General features: G+C 32.6%; 1 protein-coding gene across 9 annotated transcripts in view; it reads left to right on the top strand.

Annotated features, from left to right (window-relative positions):
- Window positions 1-13,129, top strand: part of KIAA1109 (KIAA1109 ortholog) — a 196,427-nt gene that overhangs the window by 120,802 nt on the left and 62,496 nt on the right. For 8 of the 9 annotated variants that reach the window (XM_032858342.1, XM_032858359.1, XM_032858362.1 and 5 more), the window contains exons 48-53: window positions 1,662-2,368; window positions 2,764-3,009; window positions 3,507-3,600; window positions 5,645-5,695; window positions 9,006-9,212; window positions 9,604-9,842. In XM_032858342.1, coding sequence (XP_032714233.1) covers window positions 1,662-2,368; window positions 2,764-3,009; window positions 3,507-3,600; window positions 5,645-5,695; window positions 9,006-9,212; window positions 9,604-9,842 — 1,544 coding nt within the window. The remainder of the gene's footprint in view (window positions 1-1,661; window positions 2,369-2,763; window positions 3,010-3,506; window positions 3,601-5,644; window positions 5,696-9,005; window positions 9,213-9,603; window positions 9,843-13,129) is intronic. The other variant, XM_032858352.1, reaches the window with a different exon arrangement.

The following is a 13,129-nucleotide window of genomic DNA, read 5'->3' as shown; positions in this document are numbered from 1 at the left end:
CTTTTCATAGTAGTGTCGCACCATAACAATAACTGGCAATCCGAAGCACCACAAAGTGACCTTAATGATTATCAAGAGTAGTGGGGGAAAATTACCTTTGTTTTGTGACCTGGAAAAAATGTTTGTTAAAACATTAAACATTCTACTACTGCTTATTATAAATGTGTAGGGAAATGAAAAATATAGTAAAACTAATACTGAGCCACCCAGGCGCCCCTAGGACTTAATAAATATTTTTAAAATTTAATTTTAACTTTGGCTCTATGGTGCCCATGCCAGCTCTTTATCTGTCTGGCAACTTTTGTCATAAGTGACTGCTTCATTATATACCACTGTTTTTTCCTCCTTTTACTTGAATCTCCTCTCTTTGAGACTTTCTTATTTCCCTTATGTTTTCAATTCTTGTTTTTGTGATTGTGGATTATTTTAATTTCTTTTGAGCCTTCTTTCTCCTGTCCATTCTACTTATCAAAATCCAATCTTTCCTTCTTTAACTACAGATTGTAGTCTTACTATGAGCTTGTACCTTTTCATGAATGATACTCCAAAGTAAGGTTTTTCTTAAAACAATATTCATTAAAGAATTATTATTCTCTATAAAATCTTATTATTATTATTCTTATTAATCTTATTAATATTATTCTCTATAAAATCTTTAAGTTAAATTGAGAACATCAAAGCAGCTTCTGTTTCTTTTTTCTGTTAGAAAAATTTGACTTACATGACTATACATTCATATTGTACATGGAAGAAGAAGGAAAAAATAATATTTTTTTTCAATTTTGGTGGCCTATAGTTTGTTGTTATTGGCAGCTGGTTTACAGAAATCTGTGACAGTTTGGCTTTTAAGTATCAAAATTGCCTGTAATATTCCTATATGAAAATTTTCAGATAAGCAGGAGGATTTGCCCAAATAATTTTCATAGTTTTTTAATGTGCATTTTTCATTTTTTCCAGTTGTATTCCTCCCCACTTTCATTTTGGCAAAGTAAGCTAGTAGGGTTTCATTTTAAATAGCAAATTAAGGGGCGCCTGGGTGGCTCAGTGGGTTAAGCCGCTGCCTTTGGCTCAGGTCATGATCTCAGGGTCCTGGGATCGAGTCCCGCATCGGGCTCTCTGCTCAGCAGGGAGCTTGCTTCTCTCTCTCTCTCTCTCTCTCTCTCTCTGCCTGCCTCTCTGTCTACTTGTGATCTCTCTCTGTCAAATCAATAAATAAAATCTTTAAAAAAAAATAGCAAATTAATTTATATAAATGCAGTGAGATTAAATAAACAGTATATTTAACAGATGGGGAGAGGATGTTTAATTGACCTAATTGACTGATAATTGACTTTAAATTCCATTACAATTGGAGTGTACTACCATATTGGCAAGGAAAAATGTTTAATTACTTCACAGAAATAATTAACATAAATCTGATTTTAACTAGTCAGTTATGGAATAAGATCAAGAGGGAAGTTTTAAGGCCTAGTTTCCAAAATATAAAAGGTTGGCCTCATGAGAAAGCAAATTCTACTTGATCTCTTGTTTAAAATTATTTAAATGTTTTGTAACATGTTTTACCTTGGAGGTTTCTTTGCTAACAAACTAATAAAGATTGTGCATCTCTGGGAAAGAGGATATTAAGTCTTGACATTTTTTTCTTTTATCCTCATTTTTAGGCAAGGTCATGTGAATCTTCCTCCACTTGAGTTCAAGCCAGCATTAATGTTGGAAACCTTTAGCATCAGCGCTGTTGTAATGGAAAAGTCAGTGTGCACCCCTCAGAACTCTACCAGTGCTCTTTCTTTTCATGATCTCAACAAACGGTATTATAATACCTTTCACTGTAACTTTACTATTTCTTGTCAGTCAATAAGCCAGCATGTAGATATGGCTTTGGTTCGTCTTATTCATCAATTTAGTACAATGATAGATGACATCAAAGCAACTCAGACTGACATTAAACTTAGCAGATATACAGCTGGATCAGCTTCCCCAACACCTACCTTCAAAACCAGAAAACATCGGGATTTTCGCTCGTCTGACTTCAGCCGCAGTTCTAGAGGAAGTCTGAATGGTGGCAATAGAGTAAACAATGCAAAGAACAAACGGACCAACAATGAAAATAACAAAAAGGAATCTCGAAACAAAAATTCATTAGGAAGATCTGAAAGAAGAACTTCAAAAGTGTCTAGGAAAGGTTCAAAAGATGTGGTGGACCATATGACTATTCATATGGATGACTCTGATTCAATTACAGTGTCAGAACAAAGTGAGCCTTCAGCTGAGTGCTGGCAGAATATGTATAAATTACTTAATTTCTATTCACTTATCTCTGATCCAACAGGAATATTGGAGAAGTCTTCAGAAACATTTGGACCAGCAGGTAGTGGATATCTTTGTATTTGAAAAATGTCTTTTTAGAATAGCAGTAATACTAAAATAGACAGGTTGTTGATCATGTTTTCTTAATGTTATAAGTAGATAATTGAAATGCCAAGAAAATTGCCAGTCATCCATGGAGAGAAGATAGTAATGGCAGTCAGATAATGCGCCACCCCATTTCCTGTCCTTCCATACACAGTTTGGTCTTAAAGATTTAGGCATACCTGCTTTCAAATATCTATTATTTTACTATCAGTATGATCATGGGAAAATGTTGAAAAATTTTAAAAATCATTTTGGTGAGTAAGAGGGCTGGTTTGGAATATGAAGAAAGGTAAGATGGTGTTTGGAGTGTTGTTTGATTTTACATTCCATATGTTTTGTTTCCTTTTAAAGGAGTTCGGAGCCCTACAGAGCCGACATGTAAAGTTGTGTTTGAGAATGAACAAGACAGTAATAGTTTGACAAAGACACAGAGGAAACGTAGCTTGGTGACTTCTGAACCTCAGCATGTTACTCTAATAGTGTTTGGGATTGGCATGGTGAACCGCACACACCTAGAGGCGGACATTGGGGGGCTAACAATGGAATCAGAACTCAAGAGGATCCATGGTAGCTTTACACTTAAGGAAAAAATGAAAGGTAGGATGACGTTCTAACGCTGTAGTTCCACGTTTCTGAAAAAAACCAATGCCACGTCTCTAAGAATTCCTACTTGGCAGTTTTTCTTCAAAAAGTGAACTTTCCCATTTATATGGATCAGAAATGCTGCTTTATATAGTTTCTTTTCCTATTTTTTAAAATTTTCCATGTTTTAAAAAAAAAATTTTTTTTCCATGTTTTCTATACCAAGTATTACTTCTGAGATTTAAAATGCTATTAGGCTATTTAATACATGAATGGCATGTTAAACTATATTTGTCATTATTCCAATTTGACATATAAGATGTATATATATATATATGATGCATAGAAATAAAAAATTTTAAGTAGTTCAGAAATAATTTAAGTTTTATTATAAATAAAACTTCTGAATTATCTTTTATCAATGAATGCATAATGGATAAAATGCAACTTTAATACAAAGTACAATTATTTTATTTCCAGATTTCACATAATTCTTTTTTCTTACTTTTAAGATGTTTTACATCAAAAGATGACTGAGACTTGTGCCACTGCTCATATTGGTGGGGTTAATATTGTGCTGCTTGAAGGGATTACACCAAATATACAGTAAGTGTGTCAATTTTTATTACTTTCTTAAAACTGTTTATTACAGTTTTATAGAAAACTTAAAATTCATTGGATGAATCCCATACATACTGAGTTTTGAGATGTGTATACATTATGTTACCAGATACTATAGTTCTGTCATTAAGAATATCACCAAATGAAATGTTTTAGAAAAATAATTTTTTCCCTTTCTACAATTGGTTTACCCCCACACCCCTCAAAAAAATTGACTCCAAGGGGCACCTGGGTGGTTCAGTGGGTTAAGCCTCTGCCTTCAGCTCGGGTCATAGTCTCAGGGTCCTGGGATCAAGCCCCGCATCGGGCTCTCTGCAATCCGGGGAGCCTGCTTCCCACTCTTTCTCTTCCTTCTTGTGATCTCTCTCTCGGTCAAATAAATAAATAAAATCTTAAAAAAAAAAAAATTGACTCCAAGAACTCTGTAAGATCATATAACAAAAAATGATTATAATGCAAACTTCAGTTAAACATACAACATGCAAAAGCTTACATAATTCAAATAGTTAAAAATTTTAGTCAAAGAATACAGACTGTCTCTTGATTTTAGGTTAAGTAATCATTACTCAAATTCATGCTGGGCTTTACTATATCTTGCCATTTTTCATTTAAAGAATTTAATAATAAGGCCTATGAGACTCTTAAAATAATATAGGTAAACTTTAATAGTGAGTATACCATACCTTATCACTTTTCTTTTGATTCTTTGCTCTTAACCTTTTCTTTTTAAGTCCTCCTCTTAGATCTATTCTGAATTGAATTTAACCATTGACTTTTGTTCCTACGCTTGGGAGTATATATCTGAATTCCTAACTTCCTTTCATTGGAGCAGCTTTGATAATTTAGGTCATATTTTGAGAATATGCTGTTTCTTAATGTTATAACTAGTTAATGTTCTGTCATCTTATAGTGAATCTGTCATACTAAATACTGACTAAATAGAAGATTTTGTTCACCTGCATAAAAATTGAGTATTAATCATGTATTGACTAGTAACAGTTCTACTGATATTTTGAACATGGGTGATGTGATAACTGTCTTAGAGAACATTTCCTTCAAATGGTTCATTAAGGCTTGCTGGGATTGTTTGGAACTGTAAACCTGGATCCAAAGAGTATATTTCATTATAGCTGCCTACATGGTCCAGATCGCATTTTCTAAGCAGTCTGGAAAGATGAGGAAATTATAGTAGTTATGACAGACAAGATCTTTTCTGATAATTCAGTGTGGGAGTAGGGGGATTATGATGCAGTAATTGCAATCCTAACAAGGACCTATTGTGAGCCAGGAGCCTTACATAGATTTAATCCTAATCCGAATCCTGTGAACTGGGGTGGTTTTATCCCACTTTACAGAGCAATAAATTGAGATTCGGAAAGATAAAAGTGTGTGTCTAAAATACTTAAAATCCTACAGTCAGAATTGTTGTCTGAACCTGTGCTTCTGCTAAATGTCACTGCACACCTTCAGTTCCATGGTTCCTTCGCTGGCTCTAAATTGAAAGTACCATGGCTACTTTAACTTTTGCAGCAAGTAAAACAAATTTCTCTAGTTGTCTCGGGTGTCATATTTCCTCTTTCCTCTTGAACCTTTTATCTCTATTATCTGTTATCTCTTAAGGGCTTCAAATAGTCTCTAGACTTGCAAAACATAGTATTTATAAAACAGATTTTTTAAAAGTATTATATAGTTATATTTCTTGCCTTTGGGGAAAAGAAAAAAAAAAAACAAGTAAAGCTCCCTTAACTTTTTTTCTGGAAAAATAAAAGTTATTAATTATTCAGTGCCAAAGTCTAGTAGTGTTAAGATGTTCTGGATCTGGATTTAGTCTTTGGTTTTTCATTTCTGATTTCAGTTAAAAGGAAATGAATCTAAAAAAAAAAATGAGAAGTTTCTTTGAGGGAAAATTTTTAAAAGTGGGAAATAATAAAAGCATTCCAGATGATTGATCATACTGTACTAATTTATGTATGAATGTTTATTTGCTTCCTTTTTGTTTTCCTGCTTTCTCTTGAATCTTCATCTATAGACTGGAGGATTTTCCTACATCTCCTACAAGCACAGCCAAACAAGAGTTTCTGTATGTCATATTATTTTTTCCCCCCATGGGCTTTGTGATTAACATAGTATTGAATAGTTTTAAAGAAATATTTAGATTATCTGCATGGCTGTGAATGTATGTAGTTGTTATTTGGTAGCTTTAATGTAGATCCTTTTATAGATTAAAGTTTACTGACATTTCAAGGGACACACAGAGGTAAGGGCTACCTTTTGATAATTCACACTTTGTTTTGTTGAAAGATTTTAACACTAGTTATGTGTTGCTTGTACTTTTTTTTAAGATACCTCACTGTTAAGATTTATATTATCATAAATCCCTCTTAACATCTGATGTGATAATAGAAACTAAAAAGTTTCACTTGTATATGAGTTTTCACTAATTACAAAAATAATTATTAACACCTTAATATATGAAAGCATTGACACATCTTAACTATATAGTTTTATTAAGATGAAGAGAGTTAAAAGAAAAATAAGATGAGGAGAGTTTACTACTCTGTTGACAAATTTTATGTATGGCTTTTACTATATGCGCTTTTATATTTTGAGTGGCTTGATTTGACCCAAATATATCTGATATTTTGTGGTAGTGATCTATACTGAATGTCAGTAATTTAAGTATCCGTTACATGAGTCTTGCATGGGGGTGGAGATAGAGTAGAGATAATGAACCCCCAGAGTAAATCCTCAGATTACTCACTCAGTTTATAGAATAGCGAAGGATGGGACCTGCATTTAAGACTCTATAGCCTGGACTCAGGAAGTAAAAGAAGATGGGGAAAAAGTACTTGCCTCATTAAGCACTATAGTCATTGTAGCTGATCACAGTAGATCTATCAGAACCTTGGGAGGGTAAAATACCACTGTCAATGAATTCTTTAATAAGATTGTTTGGTCACTTGCCATGAACTTTTTGTGTATATGAGGCATATCTAGGCTACATTTTGTTATAGTCTTTTCTTCAGAGAGATTTTGACCACTTCTTTCTTGTGTAAAAGTCTTATATACACTACATACCGTAGGACCTAGATTAAGTGACAACTCTCTTCAAGAATGAAATTATGAATAGGTAACTCACCTAGCAGCTTGTAAACTTTAATTCTTCATTCTGGGTCTCCCTATGTCTTTAACATGCATAGTTTGACAGGAGTTAATGTTAATCAGACATCCTCTGTAGTTTTTAGCCTGGTTTGATCAGGATAGGTCTATCATGTTGTCCAGCTAGAAGAACACTCACATTGTAGTGGTAGGCATCGTTTATATAGACTACAGTGTGAATGGGACCCTCTGGTGCTGGACAGCACAGAGCACCTGAAGTCCTTAACATAAGAATTTTCAGTGGAAATATCATAGTAGGATCCAAAATAAGAGAGCAGTCAGCCCCATTAGCTTTCCATTTTTACTTTTGCTGTATACCTGAAATTCCAGTGTGTTATATATGTGGTTATATAATTGAAAATAATATTTGAGCAGACTTCTATAGATTATAAAGGTAAAAAACAGTGAGATAGGTATAGAATTTTACTGTTGTGACAACAGGATAGAGATCTTTGTATATTTAGTTTCATTCAGTAGATGGATACTGTTCACAAGTAAAAAGTTATTTGCATTTTAGCACCATCTTAGTGTTCTGGCTTATGTTGAAATTGAATTTAAAATGAAATCTTGGGGCGCCTGGGTGGCTCAGTGGGTTAAAGCCTCTGCCTTCGGCTCAGGTCATGACCCCAGGGGCCTGGGATCGAGCCCTGTGTCAGGCTCTCTGCTCAGCGGGGAGCCTGCTTCCTCCTCTCTCTCTCTCTGCTTGCCCCTCTGCCTACTTGTGATCTCTGTCTGTCAAATAAATAAATAAAATCTTAAAAAAAAAAAGTTAAAAAATAAATAAATAAAAATAAAATGAAATCTATTTATGACAAAAGTAGCTTTATTTATTATAATATTTAAGAAAAGATTTCAAATTCAATAACTAGTCAGTATCCCAGAATCTACTTTCATGCTGTTTAGACCAATTTCATAGATTACTTTTTTTCCTAGTTAGTGGATAGTCTCTGAAAAATTGTTGCCTTTGTAGAAGAAAACCATATAGTTCTCCAGTAATTTTTTAATATTTTATGTAATACTTGGATATCATTGTTTGTAAATAATCAACACCTCTGATAGAGCCATTATTATACTTCTCAGGGTTTATTTTAATATAAGTTAAATGTGATAAATTGATTGCTTAGATCCTTGAGACTGTACATAAATTCTCAGCAAATCCTCTACAGTCTAAGTAGAGATAAATGTATGTGAACCGACCTGTAGTTAATATGAAATTTGCATTTTATATGTTGTTTGGCTAAATCTAGTTATTGTCAAGAATCCTTTGCCCATTTGAAAGATAATATCTATGTCTGAAGCTATTCTTTTACTAACTGGGCCCTCTGTGGCGCAGTTCATTGACATGAGCCTTTACATTCTATACGTGAAAACTGCTTCATCATGGCTTCTACATACATCACACATTATCTGTGGAATTCCACAGCTATAGTGGAGGGAATCATTCTTCTGCTGTACTTCTTTCTGCTTATTGTTTCACAAAATTCAATGAGTGCCACCATGCTCAATGAACTGTTTTAGGCATTTTAAGCAAGAAAAGAAATCAAGAAAGATAGTATCTCTGCTTTATGTCTATGTCAGTAAAGCTTACTAATTTTTAACTAAGTAATAGTTACTTATCATGATATCATGTTTTATAGCCCACAGCCTATGAAAGAAGATATTGCAAGAAGTTACTTCTAACATTTCTTTGACACTTGTTGAAAATTTAAAAAAAATGTAAAAGACAAGTTAAATTTCTTCCTCCTTGTTAATTTCTTCCAACATATTAGATGATTGATGAATTCCTTTGATTAGATTCTAAGAAGTATAGCAAGTATAGTGAATATTTTGTTAGATATTCAGCATCTATGCTTTCTTAGTGGTTACACATATCCCTAAAAGAAGCTGGAGGCAAAAAGAGGAGTTCTCAATGGAGGAAAAATAAAGATGGAATTTTGTGTGTTGTATACATGTCGTATGTCAGTGTTCATTCTTTTACTTATAAGCACATACATGTTTTCTTCCATAAACTCTGTTAAGATATGGAATGGTTTTCAATGAAAACAATATAAAATAAATATATTTCAATGTTTTTATAAAATATTTCCTCAATATATGATTTAACTGCATGAAAAATCTTAAGTCATTTAGTTAATTGAATGATTTAAAAGCATTGTCTTACTCTTAAAATGCTTTTTCAATATTTCTCTTTATTTGGCTGTCTTTTAATGCTCCTCCTTCTTTATTAATAGAACTGTAGTGAAATGTAGTATTGCCAAGTCACAAGCCCTCTACAGTGCCCAGAGAGGGTTGAAGACTAATAATGCTGCCGTGTTCAAAGTAGGAGCTATCAGCATCAACATTCCCCAGCACCCTGCCACCTTACATAGCATGATGGTTCGAAGTTCCCACCAACTATCTAAGCAGATCTCAGATCTTATCAGACAGCCTTCTACAGCGTAAGTTATTTCTTCAAGTTCTCTGGTTCTGTGTAATACTTTAAATTGGTCTTTGGTGTGTTAACAGTAGCTTAGAGGAAGTAGTAAAGTGCACAATGCTTAAGTCGTAGAATTTGAAATCAAACATGAGTCTTAACTCTAGTTTCAAATTAAGGATATGATTGGCCTTGACAGTATAACATTCATTTGTATTTTTATTATTTCTTGTTTACTTTTCTAGATCATCATTTTTCTGTGGCTTTTTTTAGGAAGTCTTAAGGTGGTCTCATATTAGAAGACCTCTGTATACAGTTAATTTTCGCTATTTTTCATTATGAATTCTAGTAATTTCATAGAATAAAATGGTAGCTGTTCTAATTACATATTTTTAAGTGATTTTTTTGTTTTATAGCCCACAGCCTATGAAAGAAGATATTGCAACACCCCTACCTTCTGAAAAAACTCCAACAAGTGTTAATCAAACTCCTATCGAAACAAATGAATTTCCTCAGTTACCCGAAGGTTTAGAAAAGAAGCCCATTGTTCTTAAATTCAGTGCCATGTTAGATGGTATAGCCATTGGAGCAGCACTTTTACCATCTCTGAAAGCAGAATACAAAATGGGAAGAATGAGAAGTCATGGAATGACAGGTAACAATGAATTCAGTCTCTTAAAATTTATGATTGGTTTGAGAAATTGGAAATATTTTGATGAAAAGTACATTTTTTTTGAAGATATTATATTAAAATTTAAATAATTTTAATGAGAACACTTTTAAATTTCATTAATGATGCTCTTCAGTCAGATAAAAAATATCAGTTACATCTTCCTTGAATGACCAGCAGGGACCCTTTTTTTATTTGAACTCTTCAGAGCTATTCAACTATTGAGGCCATTTCTAATCAAACTTAAGTTAAATCAATTTCCACATTTGTTCGTTTCTTTGTAGTCTGAATATCTTGGTTTATTTTCTCATTGGTGAATTGAGTGCAAATCAGAGGTTATTTGGCTTCTTCAAAAAAATAGCTGCTTTTATAAGATATTGTGATCCTTATATATTCTCTCCAAAAATTTTTTGCTGCTGTATTTTTATTCTGGAACTTACCATATATAAAAAGCATGTAAATTATATACACACAGTTTCAAGAATAATAAAGAACTGTGACCTTACCAACCAATTACACAAACTAAGAATGAAAACATTACTAGTACTGTGAAGGCTCCTTCAAAGAATATTATCATTACCAGATTTTCTTCAAGACTCTTAATGGAATAACCACTAACATGAATTTTGTGTTACCCATTCCTTTGCTTTTCTGTATAGTTTTACCATGTATGTATATACTCATAAATGGCTTATGTTTTGAACTTTATTTGTATGAACTCCTACTAATATATTTTTTTAATTGGAAAATTTTTGCTATACATTTTGTTTGAGATTCATCTGTTCATTCATGTATCTGTGGTTCATTCAATTTTCGCTGATACCTAATAGTCCGTTAAGTGATTATATTACAACTTAGCTACTCTACTGTCGATGGATCTTTGGCTCATTTTATATTTTTGCTATTACAGTTCTCACATCTCTTAGTACATGTGCATGAGTTTCTTAAGGATATTTACTTAAGAGTGGTACAGCTAGATTGTAGGGTAAATCCATCTTCAATTTTATTAGAAAGTACAAAACTGTTTCCCAAAGTACTTGTGTTCACCAGTATTTACTGTCCTTCCTGTATTAGATAAGAATTCCCATTATTCCACGTCCTTGTCAACAATTGGTATAGTCTGACTTTTAAATTTTTGCTTTGTGTGGTAAATGTGGAATGGTATTTCACTGCAATGTTAATTTATATTTCTTTAATTAAGCTGATTTTTTATTAAGATATTCTTATATGTTTTCTTTTGTGAAGTGCCTGTTGATGGTTATTGTTTTTTTGTCCATTTTACCATTGAATCATTTGTATTTTTTTTTGTCCACAGGAATTCTTTATATGTTTTATGTTATACTTCTAATATTATAAGTTTAACATACATTTTCATCTCATTAGAGGCTTATTTCACTTTATTGTCTTTTGACCAACAAATATTCTTAATTTTGAATAATTTGAATATACTGAATTTACCAGTATTTTCTGAATATACTGAATTTGCCAGTATTTTCTTGGGTGATAAGTATTTTTATATCTTAAAGAATACCTTACCTTCTCAGGATTATGAAGCTATTCTCTTATGTTTTCTGTTAAATGTTTTTCAATGTTTCTTTTTAAGTTTTTAGTCTATATGGAATTATTTTTTTCTTTAATTTGATGTGCATTTGTCTAATCAGTTACTGCACCATCAGTTACTGACTGATCTGTCCTTTTTTTCTGTTGATACATAGTCCATTATTGTTATCTCTTAAGTGCTGATATATGTCGGGTCTGTTTCAAAGTTCTTTATTATGCTTCATTGGCCTATTTGTACCACCTATTTACAGTCTCATATTGCTATCTGACATTTCCTTTTTAAGGAGTTATCTTGGTTATTTTTAATTACTCCTTCATATTCATTTTAGAAGTCAGTTTGTCAAATTCTCTGAAGAAGCCTATTTGGATTCTTACAAGAATTTTATTAAATCCATAGATTTACTTGGGGAGAATTGAGAATATAAGATTCTATTTATTAACTTGACAGAGAGCAGAAGCAGGGTGAGTGGCAGGCAGAGGGAGATTAAGAGGGAGAAGCAGTCTCCCTGCTGAGCAGAGAGCCCAGTGTGGGTCTCTATCCCAGATCACAGCCTGAGCCTGAGTCAAAGGCAGATGTTTAACCCAGGCAGAGAATTGACAATATTGATTAATACTGAGAATTGATATAATATTTAACTCTTCTATTCTCGAATATGTACTTCATTGTCTCCTTAGGTCTTCTCCAGTGTTTTTCTACAAAGTTTAAAATAAAATATTTCAACCTAAGGTTTTTATGCCTCTGTTACAAAATATAATTATTCGCATAAATTCCTAGGTACCTTATGTTATTGTTGTTTCGTTAGTACAAATGGGATATTTTGTAAAATGGCATTTTCTAATCTGGTGGTAAGATGTACAAATGCGCTTGATCCTTTTATGTTAATTTTATACTCACCGCCATAGTGAACTTTTTTTTATTGCTAATAAGATTCTTTGGAGTTTCCTAAGTAGATACTTGTACCATTTGCAAATGATACTTTTGTTTCTTCCTTTCCAGTCCTTAAGAATTTTTATTTCTTTTTCTTATTGTGCTCTGCTACGATGTTCAGAAAAGGGGGTATTGTGGGGATCCTTGTCTTACTCTTATTTCTTAAAGAAATCAGTATTTCATCAATGAATGTGATGTTTGCTATAAGGTTTTTCTAGATTCCCTTTATCAGGGAATTTAAGAAAATTGACTTCTATTCTTAGTGTGTTAAGAGTTTTTATGAAGAGAAACTGGTGAATATTATCAGATGCTTTTTTCCTACATCTATTGAAATTAAAATGTTTTTTCTCCTTTATACCATTAATGTAAGTCATATTACTAATTTAAACATGTGCATACATAGACATATATAAATATATAAAAATACACATATGTATTTATATATATTTACATGTATATCTTTATTCCTACTAGCATTTTAACTTTTCTTTATTGAGAGGGATTTTTCTCAACATCTAGATCTTTCTATTACTGGAAAGAGAAGCACTATGAAGGGAGCTTCCAGATTTAGCAGTGTCAGAAGTATTAGGCCTTCGGCTGTTGGGTTGACAATAAATTAGACTCATTTGGCCATTTTTTCAGGGCATCCATGTAATATAAGATTCAACAAAGACAGTAGGTCAAAAGCCAAATAGGCAGTTGGAACTAGGAAGATATGAATATTTAGGAGCAAAGTAAATGTAGTATCAAATATCTAGACAGATAGGAACACATAGTTCTTCTC

The sequence above is a fragment of the Lontra canadensis genome, unplaced genomic scaffold (genome assembly GCF_010015895.1).
Source record: "Lontra canadensis isolate GAN:19392208 unplaced genomic scaffold, GSC_riverotter_1.0 scaffold1, whole genome shotgun sequence".
Lineage (NCBI taxonomy): Eukaryota > Metazoa > Chordata > Mammalia > Carnivora > Mustelidae > Lontra > Lontra canadensis.
The sequence above is the reverse complement of the archived record's forward strand: the minus strand, read 5'-3'. Positions and strand labels throughout refer to the sequence as shown.